The sequence below is a fragment of the Aythya marila genome (genome assembly GCF_965140915.1).
Source record: "Aythya marila genome assembly, chromosome: 3".
Taxonomy (NCBI): Eukaryota; Metazoa; Chordata; class Aves; order Anseriformes; family Anatidae; genus Aythya; species Aythya marila.
Genome location: NC_139044.1, coordinates 118,271,413 through 118,289,858, shown reverse-complemented (window position 1 = coordinate 118,289,858; position 18,446 = coordinate 118,271,413). Strand labels below are relative to the sequence as shown.

The following is an 18,446-nucleotide window of genomic DNA, read 5'->3' as shown; positions in this document are numbered from 1 at the left end:
GGAGGCGAGCGGATGGGTGGGCGGGCGGGCGCGCGCCTCCCCGGATTTGGGGTGCGCGCCCCGGATTTGGGGTCCAGCGTGCCGCCCACCACAGAGGTTGGAAGGAGCCAGCCTTGGAGCTGGCGAAGAGGAGGAGGTGGCCCCGGGGATGGAGAGGGTGGGGAGGGAATGGGGGAAATGTGCGTCGTGTGTGACTTTCGTTTGGTGCTGGGCAGGCGGGCGGGTGCGCGCCCCCCTCCAGCTGCGGTTCTCCGGCTCCGTCCTGCCCCGGCGGGCTCCTGGCCATCGATGGGCAGCGGCATCTCTTGGTGACCCCCCGCTCCTTTCATCCCATCTCGGCTCCGGGGTCTTAGCCAGGGTGGGTGTTACTGGACCCTAAACCTTACGGCACCGCTTTGGGGAAGGGGGAGAGGAGACCCCTCGCTGGAGGTGGTCAGAGCGAGACTCGCTTGCTCCAAAGGCTTCACCCGGCTGTAGGAGATGCTGAGGATCCTGTTCAGGGTGACACCGAAAGACCCCAAAGAGCTGCTTGGGGTTTTTTTTTGTAAGAAATCTCCCAATCTTCTCAGTAGCTCTTGGACAAAAATCCCTTTTTCTGCTCCAGAGTGACTCCAGGGCGAGAGGCAGCGTGGCACCCCGCTGCTGCCTTGTCCCAAGCCGTGCCCCCCAGGAGGTGTTTTGGGGAGGGAGATCTGTGCCTCCAGGGAGGGTGAGCAGGGCAGGGAGTCCTTCCTTCCCAGCAGGAGACATCGGAGACTCTGCTTTCTGCCCCGGGGGGTTCATCCCCTCCTCTCCCAGTTGCCAGCAGGCAATGGTCCCAGTACCACCAGGCCCTGGCATCTCTAACCCTGATGCAAACCAAGGTCTCGGTCTCCTCTACAGCCAGAGAAGGTTTTTACAAGCACTGATTCAGGTCCAGAGGGAGCCGTGTCTCTCATTGTGCCATGAGATGCTCGCCCCGACCCCGGGGGCTTGGAGGGGGGGACCAGCCCCTGGAGGGGCTGCCAAAATCTGGAGCGTGGGAGAAGGCGGCGGGTGAAGGAGATGGAGGGGGCTGTTCTAGCTGTGGCACGAGCTGTCCTTTTTTTTGTATACTATGGTTGTAAATAAACTGCCTTGGCATTTCTTTTGTTTTCTCATGGGCGGTGCAGTGTCTCCTGTGTGTGGTTTTTGGGCGGGGGGAGGATGGAAACGTGCTAAGGTCTATATTGAGGCCAGATCACCCCCTTTGGTCCATCCGTGGAGCAAAACTTCACATCTCCAGTGTCAGGAGAGCGGGGGGGAGTTCTGCTTCCCCAGCCCTACGGAGGAAGCAGCACCAATTCCTCCCCTGCCTCTGCTCACCCTGAAAGATGGTGGCACCAAAATTTAGGACCAGCTTCCCAAAGTATCCAAATTTCCACTCCTCCTGGGCCAAGCGAGTCCTTGGTGGGGTCCCTGGGGGGGTCCAGACCTTCATGGGAAAGCAGAGATTGTGCCCAGGGGGTCCCATCACACCCAAATGCGACAGCAACGTGGGGTGCCACGTAGAAAAGGAGATGGAGTCAGCGGTGTGGAGCTCACTGTGGCCACACAAAATGGTGGGCTGCGCGTTACCAAACCCCCAAACGCCACGTGGGAGAGGAGCTGGGGGCTGCAGAAGGTTTTGTTAAAACGCAAGAAGTGAGGAAAGGCCACAGGCTCGGAGAGTGGGCAGAAGGCATAAATCTTGAGCGGATGACACCAGCAGGAATCTCGAGGCCGACCATCGGCAGAGTTGGAGGAGCTGGGTAAACCCACAGGAAACAAAATGCTGCTCCTCTCAGTCCGTTTTATTTTAATAAACAAAGGGTAACGCAATATATTGTTCTCCCCCAGGGCCCTGGGCCGCAGCCTACAACAGCGTGTGCACCGTGGGGCCCGAAGGGCTGGAGGAACCATGGCACAATGGAAAGAGGCACCCATGCTGGGCTGGGGAGGAAGGAAACAGGGAGAAACCGAGGGAGCTTCCTCTGAGGAGTCTTGGAAAGCGCCCAAAAGCTTTGAGGAGGGTGGCAGAGAAACAGAGAGCAGAGCCAGGAGAGCAGAGCTCGCCCTGGGGAGAAGCCAGTGGGTGGCAAGGGAGGAGAAAAAAGGGGGCACCGAGGGGAAGAAGGTGGCAGCGAGGGCACAGCCAGGAGGAGGCTGCTTGGAGGAGCAGCCAAAAACCCCCAAACCACCCCAAAAACCTGACCGTGTCCAGGCTCCTGGTGCAGCATCCCAGGTTATCCCACCCGTAACCACCTGCAGCTTAGATCTTCACCAGGTCTCAGCTCCCGATGAGCATGGACAACGACCCAGTGAGGCTCGGGGAGCTCATTTTTCTCCCCTTGCTGTTAACCTGTAGCACAGCTGCCATTCCCCTTCCCTGAACCCTCTTTGAACTCTTCCGCCCAAATGAAGCAGGAAAAAAAAGGTAATCTGATTAAAAATTCATCACCAGCCGCAGCATGGCCGTGGGCTCCATCTCTTGATCCTGCAAGGAGGCGAGGTCGGGAGAAAAAAGAGGGGCTCTAGCTACAACTACAGATGGAAAAACCCTACAGAAATTAAAGGAAAGCAACAACAAGTCCTCTTTATCTAGAACAAGGCAGTAAAACAAGACTTAAAATCATGTCTAATCATTCCTGCAGACCACGCCTAAGGTGGATAGAAAATTCATCAGTTCTTTGCCAGAGAAAGGCCTGAGAGATGAAAACGCGATGGAAAAACGGAAAATCTTCAGCATTTTGATTTTTAAATCCTTTTATTTGGGGCATAATTATTGCAGCTACACAATCCCTGCCAGAGAAGCAAGGACCACTGCGGATCTTCCTCCTCTTTTGCCCACGATGAGGTTTGGGCAGCGACGTTGGCTCTCCCTGCTCTCCCCAGGGCCATCTCAGCACCTTGCAGCCACCCCAGGACATCCCTGGGTTGAAGCGCTGGACCTCCAGTGCTAAATACACACACAGTAATGTGAACACCAAGCCAAGAGCTGTAGAAAATACATGCAGGATTGCTGGTCTGAATTTACTCTTGGCTTCACATCCAGAGCGCTCGACATCTCCCCTCAACACAAGCTGCGGCCTCAGACCACCCCAAGCCAGCACCCGGGTTGGGGCTCAGGCCTTGGGGAAGCCCAATCCTGCCAAGAAGTGCTGCCAAAAAAAAATACTGCCAAGAACTGCTGTGAAAAACTGCCCCATGCTCGTCTTCGCAAGGCCATCCTCATGGCCCACCTCCATGGCGTGAGGAGAGCTTTCACCACCCCAGCACCGCTGAAGGCCTCCATGCTCCCGCGGGTGGTTCAGCTCTCTCCGAGGCCCACAGGCAGCAAGAAGGATGGTGGCTCAGTCCATCAGGGACCCCCAGGCTCAGTTTTTGCTCCCGAGGAGTTATTTCCACACACTTCTGTTCCCAGAAGTGGGCGAATGGAAGAAGGCCCGGGGCTGCTTCACGGGGAGAGGTGGGGACGGAAGGTGCGTGGCCGGATCATCATGACCACCTTCCTCAGGGAGTAGTAGTCCGTGTCCTTCCACGAGTACCACACGATGCCATCAGGGCCCAGGATCTTTCGGTTTTTAATGGAGTATCGGCCGCCCTGTGGTGCAGAAAGAAGGATGGGAAACGCACGGAGGTGTCAGAAAATTGATCACTCAAACACCGCAGCGACACAGTGGGAAGGGCACGTAAAGCTCAACATATTTCAGATGGTCCCAGTGGAGGTGGCATCTCAGGCTGCATGAGTCACCACCAAACGGCCCCAAAACACAGCGTGAAGAGGTGGCTTGATGCTTGTGTCTGATCCCCGGCACCGAAAGGGCTGGGCTGCCCTGGTGCCAGCACTCCCTTGAGCCCTGCTCCAAGAGCAGAGGTTGGCCAAGCCAGGAAGGATTGCAGGGATGTGAGGACACTGTCCCCAGTCCTTGAGTGCCACCCCTGTGTCCCTTTCCCCCCCTTTACCTTGTAGTACACCCCGTTGAGGTTGGAGAAGAAGCACTGGTGGTACCACCAGCCCCCGTGGGAGATCTCGGCACAGATGTTTCCCGAATCGGGCGTGCTGAAGCTCCTCTTGTTGTGGTACCAGGCGAAGGAGTCCTCCACCGTCCCGCTGAACCCGTCCACGTGCAGGCGGTAGTAGTTGGCCTCGTCCTCGATGCTGCCAGCAAAGGGGAAACTATTTAAAAGGGGAGCGTCCGAGCCTACTCTCCAGTTTGGGGACTGCATTCCTGGTGTGGGCACCTAGCAATCATCGGGCTGCTCTGCCCAGGCTCCCTGTTGTGATTCATCACCTCGAAGAGCCAAAGCCGATGGATTTCCCCCTTCTATGGGATGTTTTTGTCATGACTCAGGGCACTTGCTTTAGGTCTGAGCCAGGCAGACCGTGACTCTACAACCACAACAAAGAGCTGAGGCAGCTTTGGCAAGACAAACCCTCTGATTACACAGTTCTGCCTCTCCTCCAGAGAGCAAGCATCCTGCCCTTCACCTTGACCAAGCTAATTAGTAATTTGCCCCCTGGGCTAGCAAAGGTTGAAGGTGACTGCTGTTGCACATGGCATCTGATGAGAAAAAAAAAAAATCGGGGTGACCATTCAGAGCACGTTTGCTGGCAGAAGATGCTCCAAGGTACTTTCAAGCTACATATTTTTTTGTGTTTTTGTTTGTTTTGTTCTGTTTTAAGGTAGTTTCAGCAGTTTGGGGGTCTACCTTAAGCCCCAAAGCTTCAAACATGCAGTGCTACCCTGCACATCCTCCCAGGCAGGTTACTCCACGGTCACCCACAAACATTTCCAGCAGAGAAAAGGAAAGAGTTCATCTGGGACTGTCTAGACAGACCTGGCCATCCCTGCTTAATAAAGGACGTGGCTGATGTGTTATGGATAATAAAACGCCAAGAATCAGTGGAGACCACTCCAGCTCCTACCTGAAGACCTGGTAGAAGGCGTGCTTGTGCTTGTTGTTCCAGTCCTCCAGGTCGATACGCAGCGAGTAGTCCCCTTGGCTGGTTATCTTGTGGATGTTCTCATTGCCCAGCCAGAACTCGCCGCTGAGGTCCCCAAAGCCTTCCTTGTACTCGTTCCAGGTCCGATTGAAGTCAACCGAGCCGTCCTGACGCCTCTGGATGACCGTCCAGCCCCCACCTGCAGGACAGAATGGAAAAGGGGAGTCTGGAGGGAACGTCCGTGAGTCCCAACGCCTTCACACGGTGTGGTGTCACCTCTGAGGGTCCATCTCCAGCTCAGGAAGGTGTCTCCTTGTCCTGCCCCCTTCTGACCAAGTGGCAAAGCACAGCGTGAGCTGGTTTACAGGGATCAAACCTGGTGCCCAGCGCAGCTCAGGGAAAGGGGGTGCCACCTCTCCCATGTCTGCTGGTGATGATGTTCTCCTGCCGGCTGCCAGGGGTTCATTGCAGACCTTCAGGTGGCTTTAAATGAGTACGGTGGTGCTCCGGGGGAGGCAAACGTTTTGGGACTGGAACGAACTGGAGATCCTGGAGTTTGGAGATTGTTATGTACTGTTCCCGCAGCACCACAGAGGCACACGAGCTCTCTTCCAGCATTGTCTCACAGTCTCCATCTGCTCTCCCATCTGTCTGAATCCCTCTTTCTCATTTTATTCCGAAACTGTAAGACTGAGGAGGGGACTGGGGACATGTTTTTATTTGCTGTTTGTACAGGCTGTCACTCGGCAGTGTCCAAGACTGTGACAATGGTCATGCAAATAATAGTAATGCCATAACCACACTGCCTGAACAGCCCGTTTCTTAATGAGTGCTCGTGTCCACAAGCTGCCATCACCTGTAGATCTTTTGGGCCAACCTTCAATGTAGGGAAGAAGCCTGCCTGTGGGCAGCCAACCCCTTCCTCCATCTCAGGATGTGTTAATGTGACACGTCCATCCCGGCAGGAGCAGACCCATGGGGCAAGGAGCTGACAGCCCACCGCGGTTCCCTGACAATTGGCGTCGTTCTTCCCAAATCTGGGCCTCACAAACTGATTTTGTTAGTAAGTCTGTGCCTAGGGATGATGCGTTGTGTATGGATATTTAGACAGCAAAGGTCCGGGTGGTCATCTGCTCCCACTTTTACACCCCAAAATATCTCTGGGCAGGCTCTCCCCTCTCACTTCAGCACAGCTACTGTTAGGGATTGCTCTCTGCTGCCCAGAGATGCTCCAGGAACCCCCTCCTCCAGAAGGGCTTCTTTTTCCCAAAGCCCTGTGTGGTATCCACTAGATCTTTGCAAATACCTTGGGTATGTGAGGAGATCCCAAAGAGCCCTAAATGCCTGCATTTAGACAACTGAGTCCCAGCCATAATGCCTGGTTTGAACTCTTTATCCAAATTTCCCTTTCTTTAGCCAGCAGAGAGGCTGTAACCCTCAGCTAGGAGACAGCTCGCAGGGACACATCTCCCACCCAGAGCTCTCCTGGCAGATGGTGTAGGTCCCTCAGTACCTTCGGTGTCCATCTCGCACAGCACCTCGATAGGCATCCCTCCGATGGAGGGCATGATGCTGTAGACCCCCGACCGCCGGAGCCCGTTGTAGTAAACAGAAGCACAGTCGATGGGGCAGTTCCTGGCGTGCTTCATCTCTGCAAGAAAGCAGAGAAATGCGACATTTGGTACACAAAAAAAAGAAAAAAGTGTTAGGGTTACATCATTTTCATGCTATCGTAACACAGAGCCTGACAAAAATCCCAAATTCAGAGCGTCTACGTTGCATGACGCTGCCTTCCTGCCCGAGTGCAGTGCCTATTAGCGATCAGGTTCATTAGCACGGGTCCGTATTTTGGGTGCTGTGGCTGGGGAAGGTCAGTTGGGTTACACCTCACCCCAAAAAGCTGCGATGCACTGATAAAGGATCGATGGTGCAGATGGCAGAGGAAGGTTTTTCTTCTCCCACACGGCTGCTGCGGGCATTGTCGCACAAGGAAAGGGGATCAAAACCGTTCTGAAGACTCTAAAGATGCTTCTAACCGGGATGTGCCAGGCGGGATTTATTTTGTCTGGCACGAGCTATCTATACTTCAGAGGCGGTCTCGGCTGGTGTCCCTAGAGACAGGCTCATGCAGAGGGTAGCTCATCCTGGCTTTACGTGGGAGAGGAGAGAAATGCACTCTCCTCCCGTCACCTACCAAAGGAGCTGGGCTGAGTTCTCTGCACAGACGTGCCCGGAGACATCTGAGGTGCCCAGGAGCATCCTGGCTGGCTCTCAGGTGTCCCAGGTAGGTCTTGTCCCACATCTTCCAGGCTTAGGGGGATGCTTTGGATGTTCTCGAGGAGTGCCCAGTGGAAAGACCATGCTGACTTGGCTCAGTCCATGCACTGCTTGACTCGATATCCTAAAAATCCAGCTCATGTGCGCGTAGACACCCAAAATGAAGAATTTGTGAGAAGAGTCTCCCTGGAGATGGCTGCAGCCTGGTGTGATGATTGTCATCTTTAGGAAGAGAGGCACAAAGACAGCTCCCATGGGCAGCTCCCCTTCCTTCCACTCACCCCGCCAGGCCAGCCTGAAGCACATGTGGCCTGGACACCAAACTGGTGTCACTGGGAGATGCAGGGGCCCAGGAGGGGACGAGCAGAAAGCCCAGGAGTCTGCCTGTCCACGAGGCAAACCGAGGCTGCAGGACTGGCAGCTGATGAAAGCTTCTGGATGGGAAAATAAGGCTGGGGAGGGCAATGACAGCTGAATGGTGGCCGCATCCTGGCTCACCAACTGGGGCGTGTGGTGGCTGCAGGCTGGGGACAGGCTGGGGACACTGGGGACGTCCCCTGGGGCTGGCACCAAGCGGCTGCTGCAGAGCGTGCAGGGGGGGAAGCAGCTGGGTGCAGAGCAAATTATCAGCATCCAATTATAAAAAGGTGACATCAAATCATGGAGGGGCTGCCACGGGTGTAGAGGTGAGCTCCAGCACCCCTGAACATCCCAGCTCGTGCTCAGGGAGGAGCACACAAAGGCAGCAGGTGGGGTTGGAGCTCTTGGTGTTGCCTCCACCACGACACGGGCAGCCAAATGAGCTTTCTTTCTTTCTCTCTTTCTTTCTTTCTTTCTTTCTTTCTTTCTTTCTTTCTTTCTTTCTTTCTTTCTTTCTTTCTTTCTTTCTTTCTCTCTTTCTCTCTTTCTCTCTTTCTCTCTTTCTCTCTTTCTCTCTTTCTCTCTTTCTCTCTTTCTCTCTTTCTCTCTTTCTCTCTTTCTCTCTTTCTCTTTCTCTCTTTCTCTCTTTCTCTCTTTCTCTCTTTCTCTTTCTCTCTTTCTCTCTTTCTCTCTTTCTTTCTTTCTCTCTTTCTTTCTTTCTTTCTTTCTTTCTTTCTTTCTTTCTTTCTTTCTTTCTTTCTTTTTCTTTCTCTCTTTCTCTCTTTCTTTCTCTCCTTCTCTCTCTCTCTTTCTCTTTCTCTCTTTCTCTCTTTCTCTCTTTTTCTCTTTTTTCTCTTTCTTTCTCTCTTTCTCTCTTTCTCTCTTTCTCTCTTTCTCTCTTTCTTTCTCTCTTTCTCTCTTTCTTTCTCTCTTTCTTTCTTTCTTTCTTTCTTTCTTTCTTTCTTTCTTTCTTTCTCTCTTTCTTTCTTTCTTTCTTTCTTTCTCTCTTTCTTTCTCTCTTTCTTTCTCTCTTTCTTTCTCTCTTTCTTTCTTTCTCTCTTTCTTTCTCTCTTTCTTTCTTTCTTTCTTTCTCTCTCTCTCTCTTTCTCTCTCTCTTTCTCTCTCTCTTTCTCTCTCTCTTTCTCTCTTTCTCTTTCTCTCTCTCTCTCTCTCTCTCTCTCTCTCTTTCTTTCCCTCTTATGCAATTTTTGGGAAAATTCTTACATTAGTTGGCCTGAGGAGAAGTAACTGCCTTTCCCCCTGACATCACCAGCTCAAATCAGATCAAGGCTGGGAGGTGAAAGCCATCAGCAGCTCCTGTGCTTGATTGAACCTGCTCCTTTCTGGAGAAGGAAGACCCTGGCTTTGTAAGACCAGATGCACGGCAGGTTGGAGGAACATCTCTTCATCCTTTCCTAACATCCTCCTGCCCCTCTGCTCAGCACCGGAGTGCTGGGACCAGTCCTGGGATCCCCAGGGTGCTGCTGTGAGCTCCGGGGGTGCCCCCAGGGATCCCGGAGGCTTTGGGGTTTTGAAATAGGGCTGGGCACGGGGGTCAGCACCCCCTTACCAAGGCCCTGGAGACCCAACAGGTTGCAAAACCTTCCAGCAGCTCCAGGTGGAGCTTTGCAGATCCCAGCTATGACGAGCCCTGGTCCGAACGTTGTCATAAATGGGGATTCTTTGGCAGAAAATTGGGGCAGAACAGCAGGGGAAAAAAAAAATAAATGCGTTTTTTGATTGGAAGTTCCCATGTTTGCTAAAAAATAATAAAATGAATAAAACATTTCAGTGACTAACAAGGAAAACAAGCAAACAAAAACTGGCAAAAACTTCAATGCATTCATTAAATCTAGAGTATGAGAAATAATGGAAAATTGTTGGTTTGGGGGAGTTGAAGAGTATTACCAAAGCCCTGATTTCATATTATGAATTTTTGAGACAAAATGATTTCTTGCTCTTTTTCTTTTCTTTTTCTTTCTTTTTCTTTTTCTTTTTCTTTTTCTTTTTCTTTTTCTTTTTCTTTTTCTTTTTCTTTTTCTTTTTCTTTTTCTTTTTCTTTTTCTTTTTCTTCTCTTCTTTCTTTCTTTCTTTCTTTCTTTCTTTCTTTCTTTCTTTCTTTCTTTCTTTCTTTCTTTCTTTCTTTCTTTCTCTCTTTCTTTCTTTCTCTCTTTCCTTCTTTCTTTCTCTCTTTCCTTCTTTCTTTCTTTCTTTCTTTCTTTCTTTCTTTCTTTCTCTCTTCCTTTCTCTCTTTCTTTCTTTCTCTCTTTCCTTCTTTCTTTTTCTTTCTTTCTTTCTTTCTTTCTTTCTTTCTTTCTTTCTTTCTTTCTTTCTTTCTTTCTTTCTTTCTTTCTTTCTTTCTTTCTTTCTTTCTTCTTTCCTTTTCTTCTTTTTCTTTTTTCTTTTTTTTTCTTTTTTTCTTTCTTTTTCTTTTTTTTCTTTTTTCTTTTCTTTTTTCTTTTTTTTTCTTTTTTCTTTTTTATTTTTTTCCTTTTTCTTTTTTCTTTTTCTTTTTTTTCTTTATTTCTATTTTTTTTCTGATGAGGAAACAATCCCCGGAGCTAGACGGAAGGCACCTGCAGCTGACTGCAGGTGCAATAACAGTGGGAGCGATGCCAACGGGGCTGTCAGAGCCAAATCTGAGCCCTGCGAGCATCTCACCCCACCCAGGGAGAGAAAAAAAAACCACCAAGGTACCCGACCCTCCCCTAGGTTGCACAGAAAATATTCCACTTCTCCGAGGAGCCTCTGGAAGGCAGTCTGGCTGAAACCAGGCTGCAAGCAAAGAGGATCGAAACCCTTTTTTCCCACCCCAGCATCTCCCCATCACCTGGCCGGTGCGTCTCCTCCTGCAGCCTGATGTCGGCGGGGCCGAGGCAGGTGGGGTTGCGCCAGACCCAGTCGGTCAGCACCGAGACGTTGTTGATCTGCGCCTGCATGTCGTAGAGCAGCGTGGCCTGGATGTGCTGCAGGGTGCTGGCCTCGCTGTACCGCTGCTCCAGGTCCTGCACCCGCTGCTCCAGGCTGCGGTTGGGGCCGGCCGCCTCCTCGTGCTGCAAGCAGGGCAAAATTTGGGATAGAAGGGGGGATATGGGGAAACCCCGCAGCCCTCCCCAGCCCCTGGCAGGACCCACAACCTCTTTGGGGTTCCCCGGCACGGGTGGGACGTGCAGAGGTGAGCTGGGTGCTGCAGGAGCAGGGTGAGCAGATGGGATTTGTCCCCAAAACCCCTCCAGCTCGTTGCATCTCAGGGTGAATCCACCAACCCCACCACCACCCCCATGCCACCTCCAGCTCTTCAGGTACCAACCCTGGGGATGCAGGGCCCCAGCCCCTTTTACCACCTGTATTTAGGATGCACGGTCTGTGATCCCATGTAGGATACGTGCCCGGGCTGGGCAGGGGGCTCACACTGAGATGGGCACCCCCAGCCCCAACAGCACACACCAAACCTGCTCCAGGTGCCCAAATACCTGCAAAACCGCAGCGATTCTGCTTTCAGGTTGGGATTTCCTCCCGTGGGAAGGGATTTGTGCATCCAGAGGATGTTTTCTGCACCGATAACTACCGGCAGCCCTACAGCATCCTTCCCAAAGCCACTTCAGCATGGCCTGGCGCTGCCGACAAGCCCAGATCACCTCGGGACGAGCCTGCCCATATCCCCAAATCCCAAGCAGATAGACAAGCAGGGGGAACGAGGCTGGGAACTAGGGTGTGTGACGACGTGGTGCTCTCCTTATCAGCCCCGCAACGTCTCTGGCTCGCCCGTAAATCAGCTCTGCCCCGCAAGCCGTGACCGACACCAGCAGCCTGCACCCACACGCCAGCCCTGCGCGTAAACCCGTGATGCTCTCTCCCAGACAATCCCCTCCTCCTCCACAGCCGACACCTTTTTTTTTTTTTTTTTCCTTTTTTTTTTATCCCCTGCTGCTGATTAAAACCAGCATGGCCAGGCTGGTTTCAATCAGCAGACCCTGCTGCATCCCTTTGCTCCACTGGGGATGGTTTATCGGGGACTTCTCCATTGGGGCGCAGCGGGGTCCTGCCCACCCAAACCATGGTGGAATAAGGGAGGTGGGGAGGGAAACAAGGCAGAGAAGGGGTCACCTCGCCTGACCCCATTTTGGGGTCCCCGTTAGCCCAAAAGGAGCTGGGACCTGGCAGAACCTGCTCAGAAAGGCTCCTGGGGTGCTCGGAGAGATGTCCGTGCTGGGCGGAGGAGCTGACATCGAGCTGCAGGAGAAGCACTGGTGGCAAAGCAGCAGGAGGCTGATTTATGGGGACGGATTAAAGGAGCAACAGTGCCTCGGAGGGAGGAAGGGAGGTGGAGAGCCCTAGCCGGGCCGGATGGTGGGCACGGCGGGGAGGCAGCAAGGGGAGGTGGGGAAAAAGCAGCCTGCCAGGCTGGGCACGGGCATTGGGAAGGGGCCAGAGCAACAGAGTGGGAAAACTTCTGGTGGAATTGTCCCTGTGACTGTAGGGTCTGGAGGGGACCGGCTCAGCAGCCATTTCTGCTTCTGTTTTCCTTGGTTCAGCTGCAAGGCCTTGTTTCCCACCCTGCATCCAGCTGCGCTTCTTGCCATTCCCCCCTCCCGTGCTTGGACAGAGGGCTGCGCGCATTGCGGAGCTCTCCAGGCTTTGTTCTCTTTCCTTTTCTTCCACCCCTTTACATTCCAGCGTGTGTTTTTTCAACAACAACAAAAAAAAGGAATTGCTGTGGGTCTCTGCTGCAGCTTCCCGCTGAAAACAAGGCTGGGTTCAAAGCAATCGCTCAGGGCCCTTTCCGACAGAGGGCTGGAACCCCCTGCAAATGGCCCAAGGGGGTCCCAGATATCCCCAGGGACATCCCCTCTGCGAGTGCAGATGTAGCCTGGTGGCACGGGCACTGCTGGCCCTGTCCCCAAGGTGTGAACTGCTCGGGGTAGGGTTGGGGACCTGGATGTCCCCCCAGGACCCTTGGGTGCATCCTTGTAGGGTGCAGAGCCCAGCAGCAACCCCAGCTCCTTCCCCGCTGCTCACCTGGGATCCCCTAGAGGAGAAACGAGTTCTCCCAACTCCTATTAACAGAGAAAGGGATAAAAAACTGAGCACGAAGACACAGAAATTATCAAGAGGGTGAGAGGGGAGGCAAAAAGGGAGAGCAGAGAGGATGGGAAGGGACCTGTATAAGCAGGAGGAGGGTCAGTGCCATGGTCCAACCAAGCACCATTGCCTCCCAGGGACCCTACAGAAGAGGCAGGGTGTTACGTGGGTTGTTTCAGAGCTTGGAAAGGAAGACAGGATTAAGGGCATGAACACTGCATGGAAAATATCTAGTGCACTGCTGTCCCTCTGCCTCCTTGGCCCGGAGCTGCAGGGCTCTGGGAAGGAGTCAACCTGAGATGTGGTTCAGCTCTGGCTGCCTAAAACTTCATCTCTAACCCCAATATGGGTAAGGGGTGAGCGACCCCAACCCATCCCAGGCAGGCTCAGAGGTGTTGGGGATGGTCTTCCTCCTCCTACAGGGATAAAACCAGAGGGGTTTGCAGCTCACGCTAAGAAAGATCAGCCCTGGAAGGCTCCCGAGCCAGCAGAGTAAGAGGGGTTTAATGGATAAACCCCCGTGGTCTGAGCAATGCTGAGCATTTCACCATCACCCTCTGCATCATCCCTGCAGGCACCGAGAGCAGCCCCTTTACCTGCAGCTCCAGGACTTTGATGCGGTGCCGGTGGTTCCTCAGCTCCTCCTGCAGCTCCGAGATCAGCTCCCGCAGCTCCAGGATCTGCTGCTTGCGCTCCTCGTTCTCGTGGAGCCAGTAGGACACCTCGTCGGTGCAGCGGAACAGATCCGGGCACCGCTGCTCGTCCCCCTGCGGCAGGGTGGCCACGATCCGGCAGCGCCCGTTGGGCAGCACCTGGTTGCTGTACTCCCCGCACTGGATCAAGCCCGTGCCCTCCTGGGGCTCCTCGGTGTCCCCGTAGGACGCGGGAAGGGATTTCGGCAGCGAGGGGACGCTCAGCACCGCCAGCAAGAGGAGGGACAGCCAAGGTGCCCCGGTGGGGACGGTGCTGGAGCAGAGCTCCATGGGGCGCACGGGGACGGTCCCCAAGGGTGGCTCCGTCACCTCGGGCAGGGTGTTGAGCCCATGTGGGGCCACGCTGGTTTTGCCCACATCCCAACGCGCTGGAATTGCCTGGAACAGGAGCCGGAGCAGGGATGCAGGTGGTGGGGACAAAGGGGAGCAAGGAGCCCTCCCACCGCGCTGCCCACCGCCTCCCCAGCGGCTCATGGATTTGGGGCTCTCCCCATGCCCCTCTGTATGGGTTTGGGGCAGATGTAGCCATAAATAGGGTTATGGAGGGCATGGTGCCCACCTTATGAGGAGCCCAGACCACCGAGATGCCCCTGGCAGGGTCAGATCTCCATCCCACACCTCCATCCTGGCCCAATTTCCCCATGGCTGTGGGGTCGGTTGCCCCAGGTGGGCTCAGGTCCAAGCAGGATGGAGGGACGGTGACCTGGCTGATAGCAGGACAAGACAAATACATAAATTTGTCCCTTTTATCTAGAGAAATCAGCCCAACACTGGCGCTCCCCACCGTGCCAAAAGCCACCCCAATCCCACCCCGATGGGGATGGGGACGTGGGAGGGCACCGAGGCTCCCCAAGCACCCGTGGTGCCAGCACCTACCTTGGCAAGGACCAGCCGGGTGCTCCAGCAGCAGGCAGCGAGCAGGGACTGGCTGTGGGAAGCAGGGCAAGCATCGGGGTTTGCTGGGCACTGATTCCCCCTGATCCTCTCACCGCACTATAAATAGGGCCCCCAGAGCCGCCGGCCCCAGACGGCGCACGGCAGGCAGGAGCACAGGTCCCAGCATGACCTTATCAGCACAGCGGGGATTAAACCAGAGTCTTGGCTTGAGGGCACGGCTCCCTGCTCCCAGACACCCCCATCCCATCCCCATCCCCATCCCATCCCATCCCATCCCATTTTGTCCCATCCCATCCCATCCCATCCCATCCCATCCCATCCCATCCCATCCCATCCCATCCCCATCCCATCCCCATCCCATATCCCCATCCCACCCGATCCCATGAGCCTTCCTCCGGGCAGTTTTCATCCTTCTCCCCATCACGCTGGCTGCTCCTTGCAAGAAGGAAGAGTAATCATCCACCCAGCTAGAAATGTCAACAGGCTTGCTTAATTAAATATGCTAATCATTCTGACATAAGAATGCGAGCTGAAACCAGAGATTTCCAGGCTGGACAAAAGCATTGGCTTTGGGGTTTTCTTTACTCCATGAAGAGTTTCCAGATGATGTTCCCAGATTGATTCCCACAAAGGAGATGCTCGAACCGGCTCAGACGGCCCCCAAAAGCAGAGGAAAGCCTGAAAAGGGGGAAATTCGTTAGTGGGCATCTGCAAGGGGAGGGGTGTTAAGTGTAGGTGGATGTTAGGTGTAGGGTTTTCACTGGTCTCCTTTGTTTCTGTGGGGTTTGGGGGCAGAGCAGGGAGGTGTCCTGCTGGCTCAGGACACGGCGTTGCTCCACGGGGCTGATTTCCCCATCTCCGGCGCCTCTGGGTGTCCGTGTGTCTGTCCACATCCACCACCCAGGGCAGCTCAGAAAAGAAAACATCCCTGGGCAAGCAGAGCCCTCCCCCTCCGAGCCCTTTTTGCATTGTTAATGAACGGGGAGAAGGCGGGCAGAAAGCACCAGCCCACCCCCCCACCTCCCCTGCAGGGACAGGGACCCCCATGTGCTCCGAAAATCACTTTTTGTTCACACGCTGCCTCCCCGAGCTGCACTCTGCTGTTTTTCAACCCAGGTTTGTGTGTTTATCTCCTTGGTGTGGGGCCAAAATGGGTTTGCTCTGCCAATATTACCCCCATTATGGCTGTTATTGGGGCCCCAGCCCTTCCCAGGCAGGGGTGCAAACCTCCCTCCTCGGGGCAAGGAATGGTCCTGGCTTGGGGTAGGAGAAATGGGGCTATTTTGTCCCCCCTTAAAATTATAGATATCAGAGCTGAGAACCAGCTGTTCAGTGGGAAAATACAGGAAAAATTACCTCTTGGGCCACGAATACCCCCAGCCCCTGGCGAGTCCCACCTGGGAACGGGGTGCTCTGACCCCCACCGGCTCTTGGGGAGATGAAATATTGGAAGCTCAGCACCTGGAGCCTCAGTTTCCATCCCCATTTCTCCCTCCAGATTACCCTCACCACCTCTAACCCAGGCACCGAGCTCACCGCCACGCTCTAGGGGTTGCGCCAGGAGCACCCCTTGGTCCTGCGATGGCCTCGGAGAGCTTTGGGTGCTCCTTTTGGGCTCCTCCACATCACCAGCAAACCCCACTCCAGCACCACAGGAGCCTCTCCTCTGCCCAGACGTGGTCGTTCGCCCTCCAGGGTCACCCCAGGAGACACCCAAGCTGTGGGGACGGGCAGGACATCTCACCCCCATCGGGATGGGACAAATCGCACCCCACAGCCCCTTACGGGGCGGTCTCGGGGCCAGGACCAAGGAGAACATCTCGCTCTCGAGCCTCATCCAAGAGCTCCTCCAGGGCGATTAGCTAAAGACCAGCTTCCCTTTATTGCACACGAGTGGAGAGACATTTATCGTGCCTGCCTATAATGCAACCCATTATCCTCCTCTCCGACGGGGGCTGCTGGTCCTGCTGGGGGGCGGCGGGGGAGGCGAGCCGGAGGAGGGATGGAGCCGGGCACAGCAGGGCCTTTGTGCGGCCACTCAGGAGCCACTTTCCCGGTAAATGTTTGGGCTCCTAAATGGATGTGACCTCCCCTCCCCCAGCCCCCTTTTCCCTTTCATTTCTTCTCCCCATTATGCTCGGAAAAAAAAAAAAAAAAAAAAGAAAGAAAAAAAAAAAAAAAGAAAAAAAAAAGAGAAAGAAAGAAAGAAAAAAAATAAAACCACCATCCTCGTCCGGATCATTAGCGTCAGAGGCGGAGAGGGGCGCTGAGTGCCACGTGGAAGAGGCGACCGAACATTTCGTTCAATGCCCCTCGAGTGGCGTCTCGCTCAAGGCTGCTCCTTCAACAAAGGGAGATGTGAAAACGGGGCGGCCGGGCAGGAGCTGCCTCTCTCCAGGGAGACAAAGCTCAGCCATTTCGGCTCCCTTCCGCTGATGTCTGCCTCGTTCGGGGGAGATTTTAGGCAGGAGGGGGCGGCGGGGACTCAACGGGAGCCTGGGCGATGAGACAGCCACCGGAGAGACGTGAGCTCTGAGGTGCCCAAGGTTGAGCACTCGCCTGACCCATCCTTGGCATGCTTTGGGGGTACACCCACCCCACGGTGGCCCAGGATTGTCTAAAACCAGCACCTGGAACCCCTTGGGCAATTCCTTACGAAGCATTTCTGCTCAGAAAGAGCAGCCAGGCACCGGGACGGGTTGCCCAGGGAGGTGGTGGAGTCACCGTCCCTGGGGGTGGTCGAGCAGAGGTTGGACGTGGTGCTTGGGGACAGGGTTTGGTGGTGACATCAGTGGTAGGGTGGTTGGACCAGATTTTGAAGGGCTTTTCCAACCCTAAAGATTTTAGGGTTGTATGGTTCTATGCAGACCGAACCGCCCAGGCTCAGCCCTACCCGGTGCGTGCACCCTGCAGGTCCCAAATTCTGGTAACATCCGCACAGAGCACAGCTGATGGAGGTCCCCATCCTCTTTGGGAGGCACAGATGTGGAAGGAATCGCATCCAGATGAGCACCACTTCTGCCCCTTTCCCTCTCCCCACGCTCGTTTCTGCAGAGACGAGGTCCCCACCACCACCGCAGCCTCCATCAGCCCTTTCCTTGCATTTATTTGAAGGAGAAATATTAAAAAACTCAATACTTTCCCATTTCTTGTTCCTGCCCAGTGGTCACCCAAGTGTCCCCAATATTCAGCATCCCCTGACCGTGCCACGGCCTCCTGGAAAGGAAAAAACAGCACAGAACAAGGAAGGCAACACAGGTTTGGGACCACTTTGGTGCAAAGTGCCCCAGGGCTCTCCCGGCTCCCCAAAAACCCATCCCGGTGCAGCCCCAAACCCACTGCCAGGACCGAGGACGTGACTGAGCGTCACCGTCCCTGCAGATCTGCCACCAAGAAGCCTCGAGGTGCTGAAAAAGTGACCGGGATGTGCTGGGGTGGCTCAGCCCTGCTGATTTCAGCTGAGCCCTGCCTGCACCTCCTGCTGCGAAAAGCCCCGCCGTGGCCACTGGCTTTGTCACCAGCTTTGCCACCAGCTTTGTCACCAGATTTGTCACCAGCTTTGTCACCAGATTTGTCACCAGATTTGTCACCAGCTTTGTCACCAGTTTTGCCTTCTGCCCTCCAGCACAGAGCCACGCAGCTGGCACGTTTTTGGCAGCCTCCCTGTGCTCCATCCCTGCTGGGACCAGGCATGGGGATGGGGCTGGGTGTTATTCCACCCCCCTAGGACCCAGGAACACGGTGCGAGCACAGGGCTGCGGGAAGGAATCCCCTGCCTGCATCCAGCTGCCCCCTAAGAAGCCGTAATCCCTCTTAGGGGCATGGGCAGTAATCGGGGATTTGGCTCCGGGTGTGCAAATGCGCGTGCAGGGCAGCGTCTGCAGGCACGTGCGTGTGTCACAGCTCTTCCAGCCCGCTTGTGCCCTGTGAGTGTGTGTCCGTGGGGATGCCACTGGCTCAAAAAAATGGAAAAGAAAGGCAGAAGGAGTGAAGAATAAAGCATAGAACTGGACAATTTGGGGTTCCTGGCTCCATTTCGCCCAGTTTCCCCAGGATGGCCCTGCCTGGGCTAACCCAGCACTGCAAAGTGCAGGACAGTCCCAAACTCATTTCATTCTGAATGAATTCAGCCTAAAATCAAGGTGTGATGCTTAATTACCGCTTTCTGTCCT

At 54.5% G+C, this 18,446-nt stretch overlaps 1 protein-coding gene across 1 annotated transcript; it reads right to left on the bottom strand.

Annotated features, from left to right (window-relative positions):
* Positions 1 to 3,454: 3,454 nt before the first annotated feature.
* On the bottom strand, positions 3,455 to 14,001 carry LOC309876210 (techylectin-5B-like; the record flags this gene model as incomplete). Its single annotated transcript, XM_082756214.1, has 7 exons — positions 3,455 to 3,601; positions 3,964 to 4,159; positions 4,928 to 5,144; positions 6,459 to 6,596; positions 10,413 to 10,635; positions 13,261 to 13,755; positions 13,996 to 14,001. The coding sequence occupies 7 exons, from the start codon at positions 13,999 to 14,001 to the stop codon at positions 3,455 to 3,457; spliced, it is 1,422 nt and encodes a 473-aa protein (XP_082612340.1).
* Between the last annotated feature and the right edge of the window lie 4,445 nt (positions 14,002 to 18,446).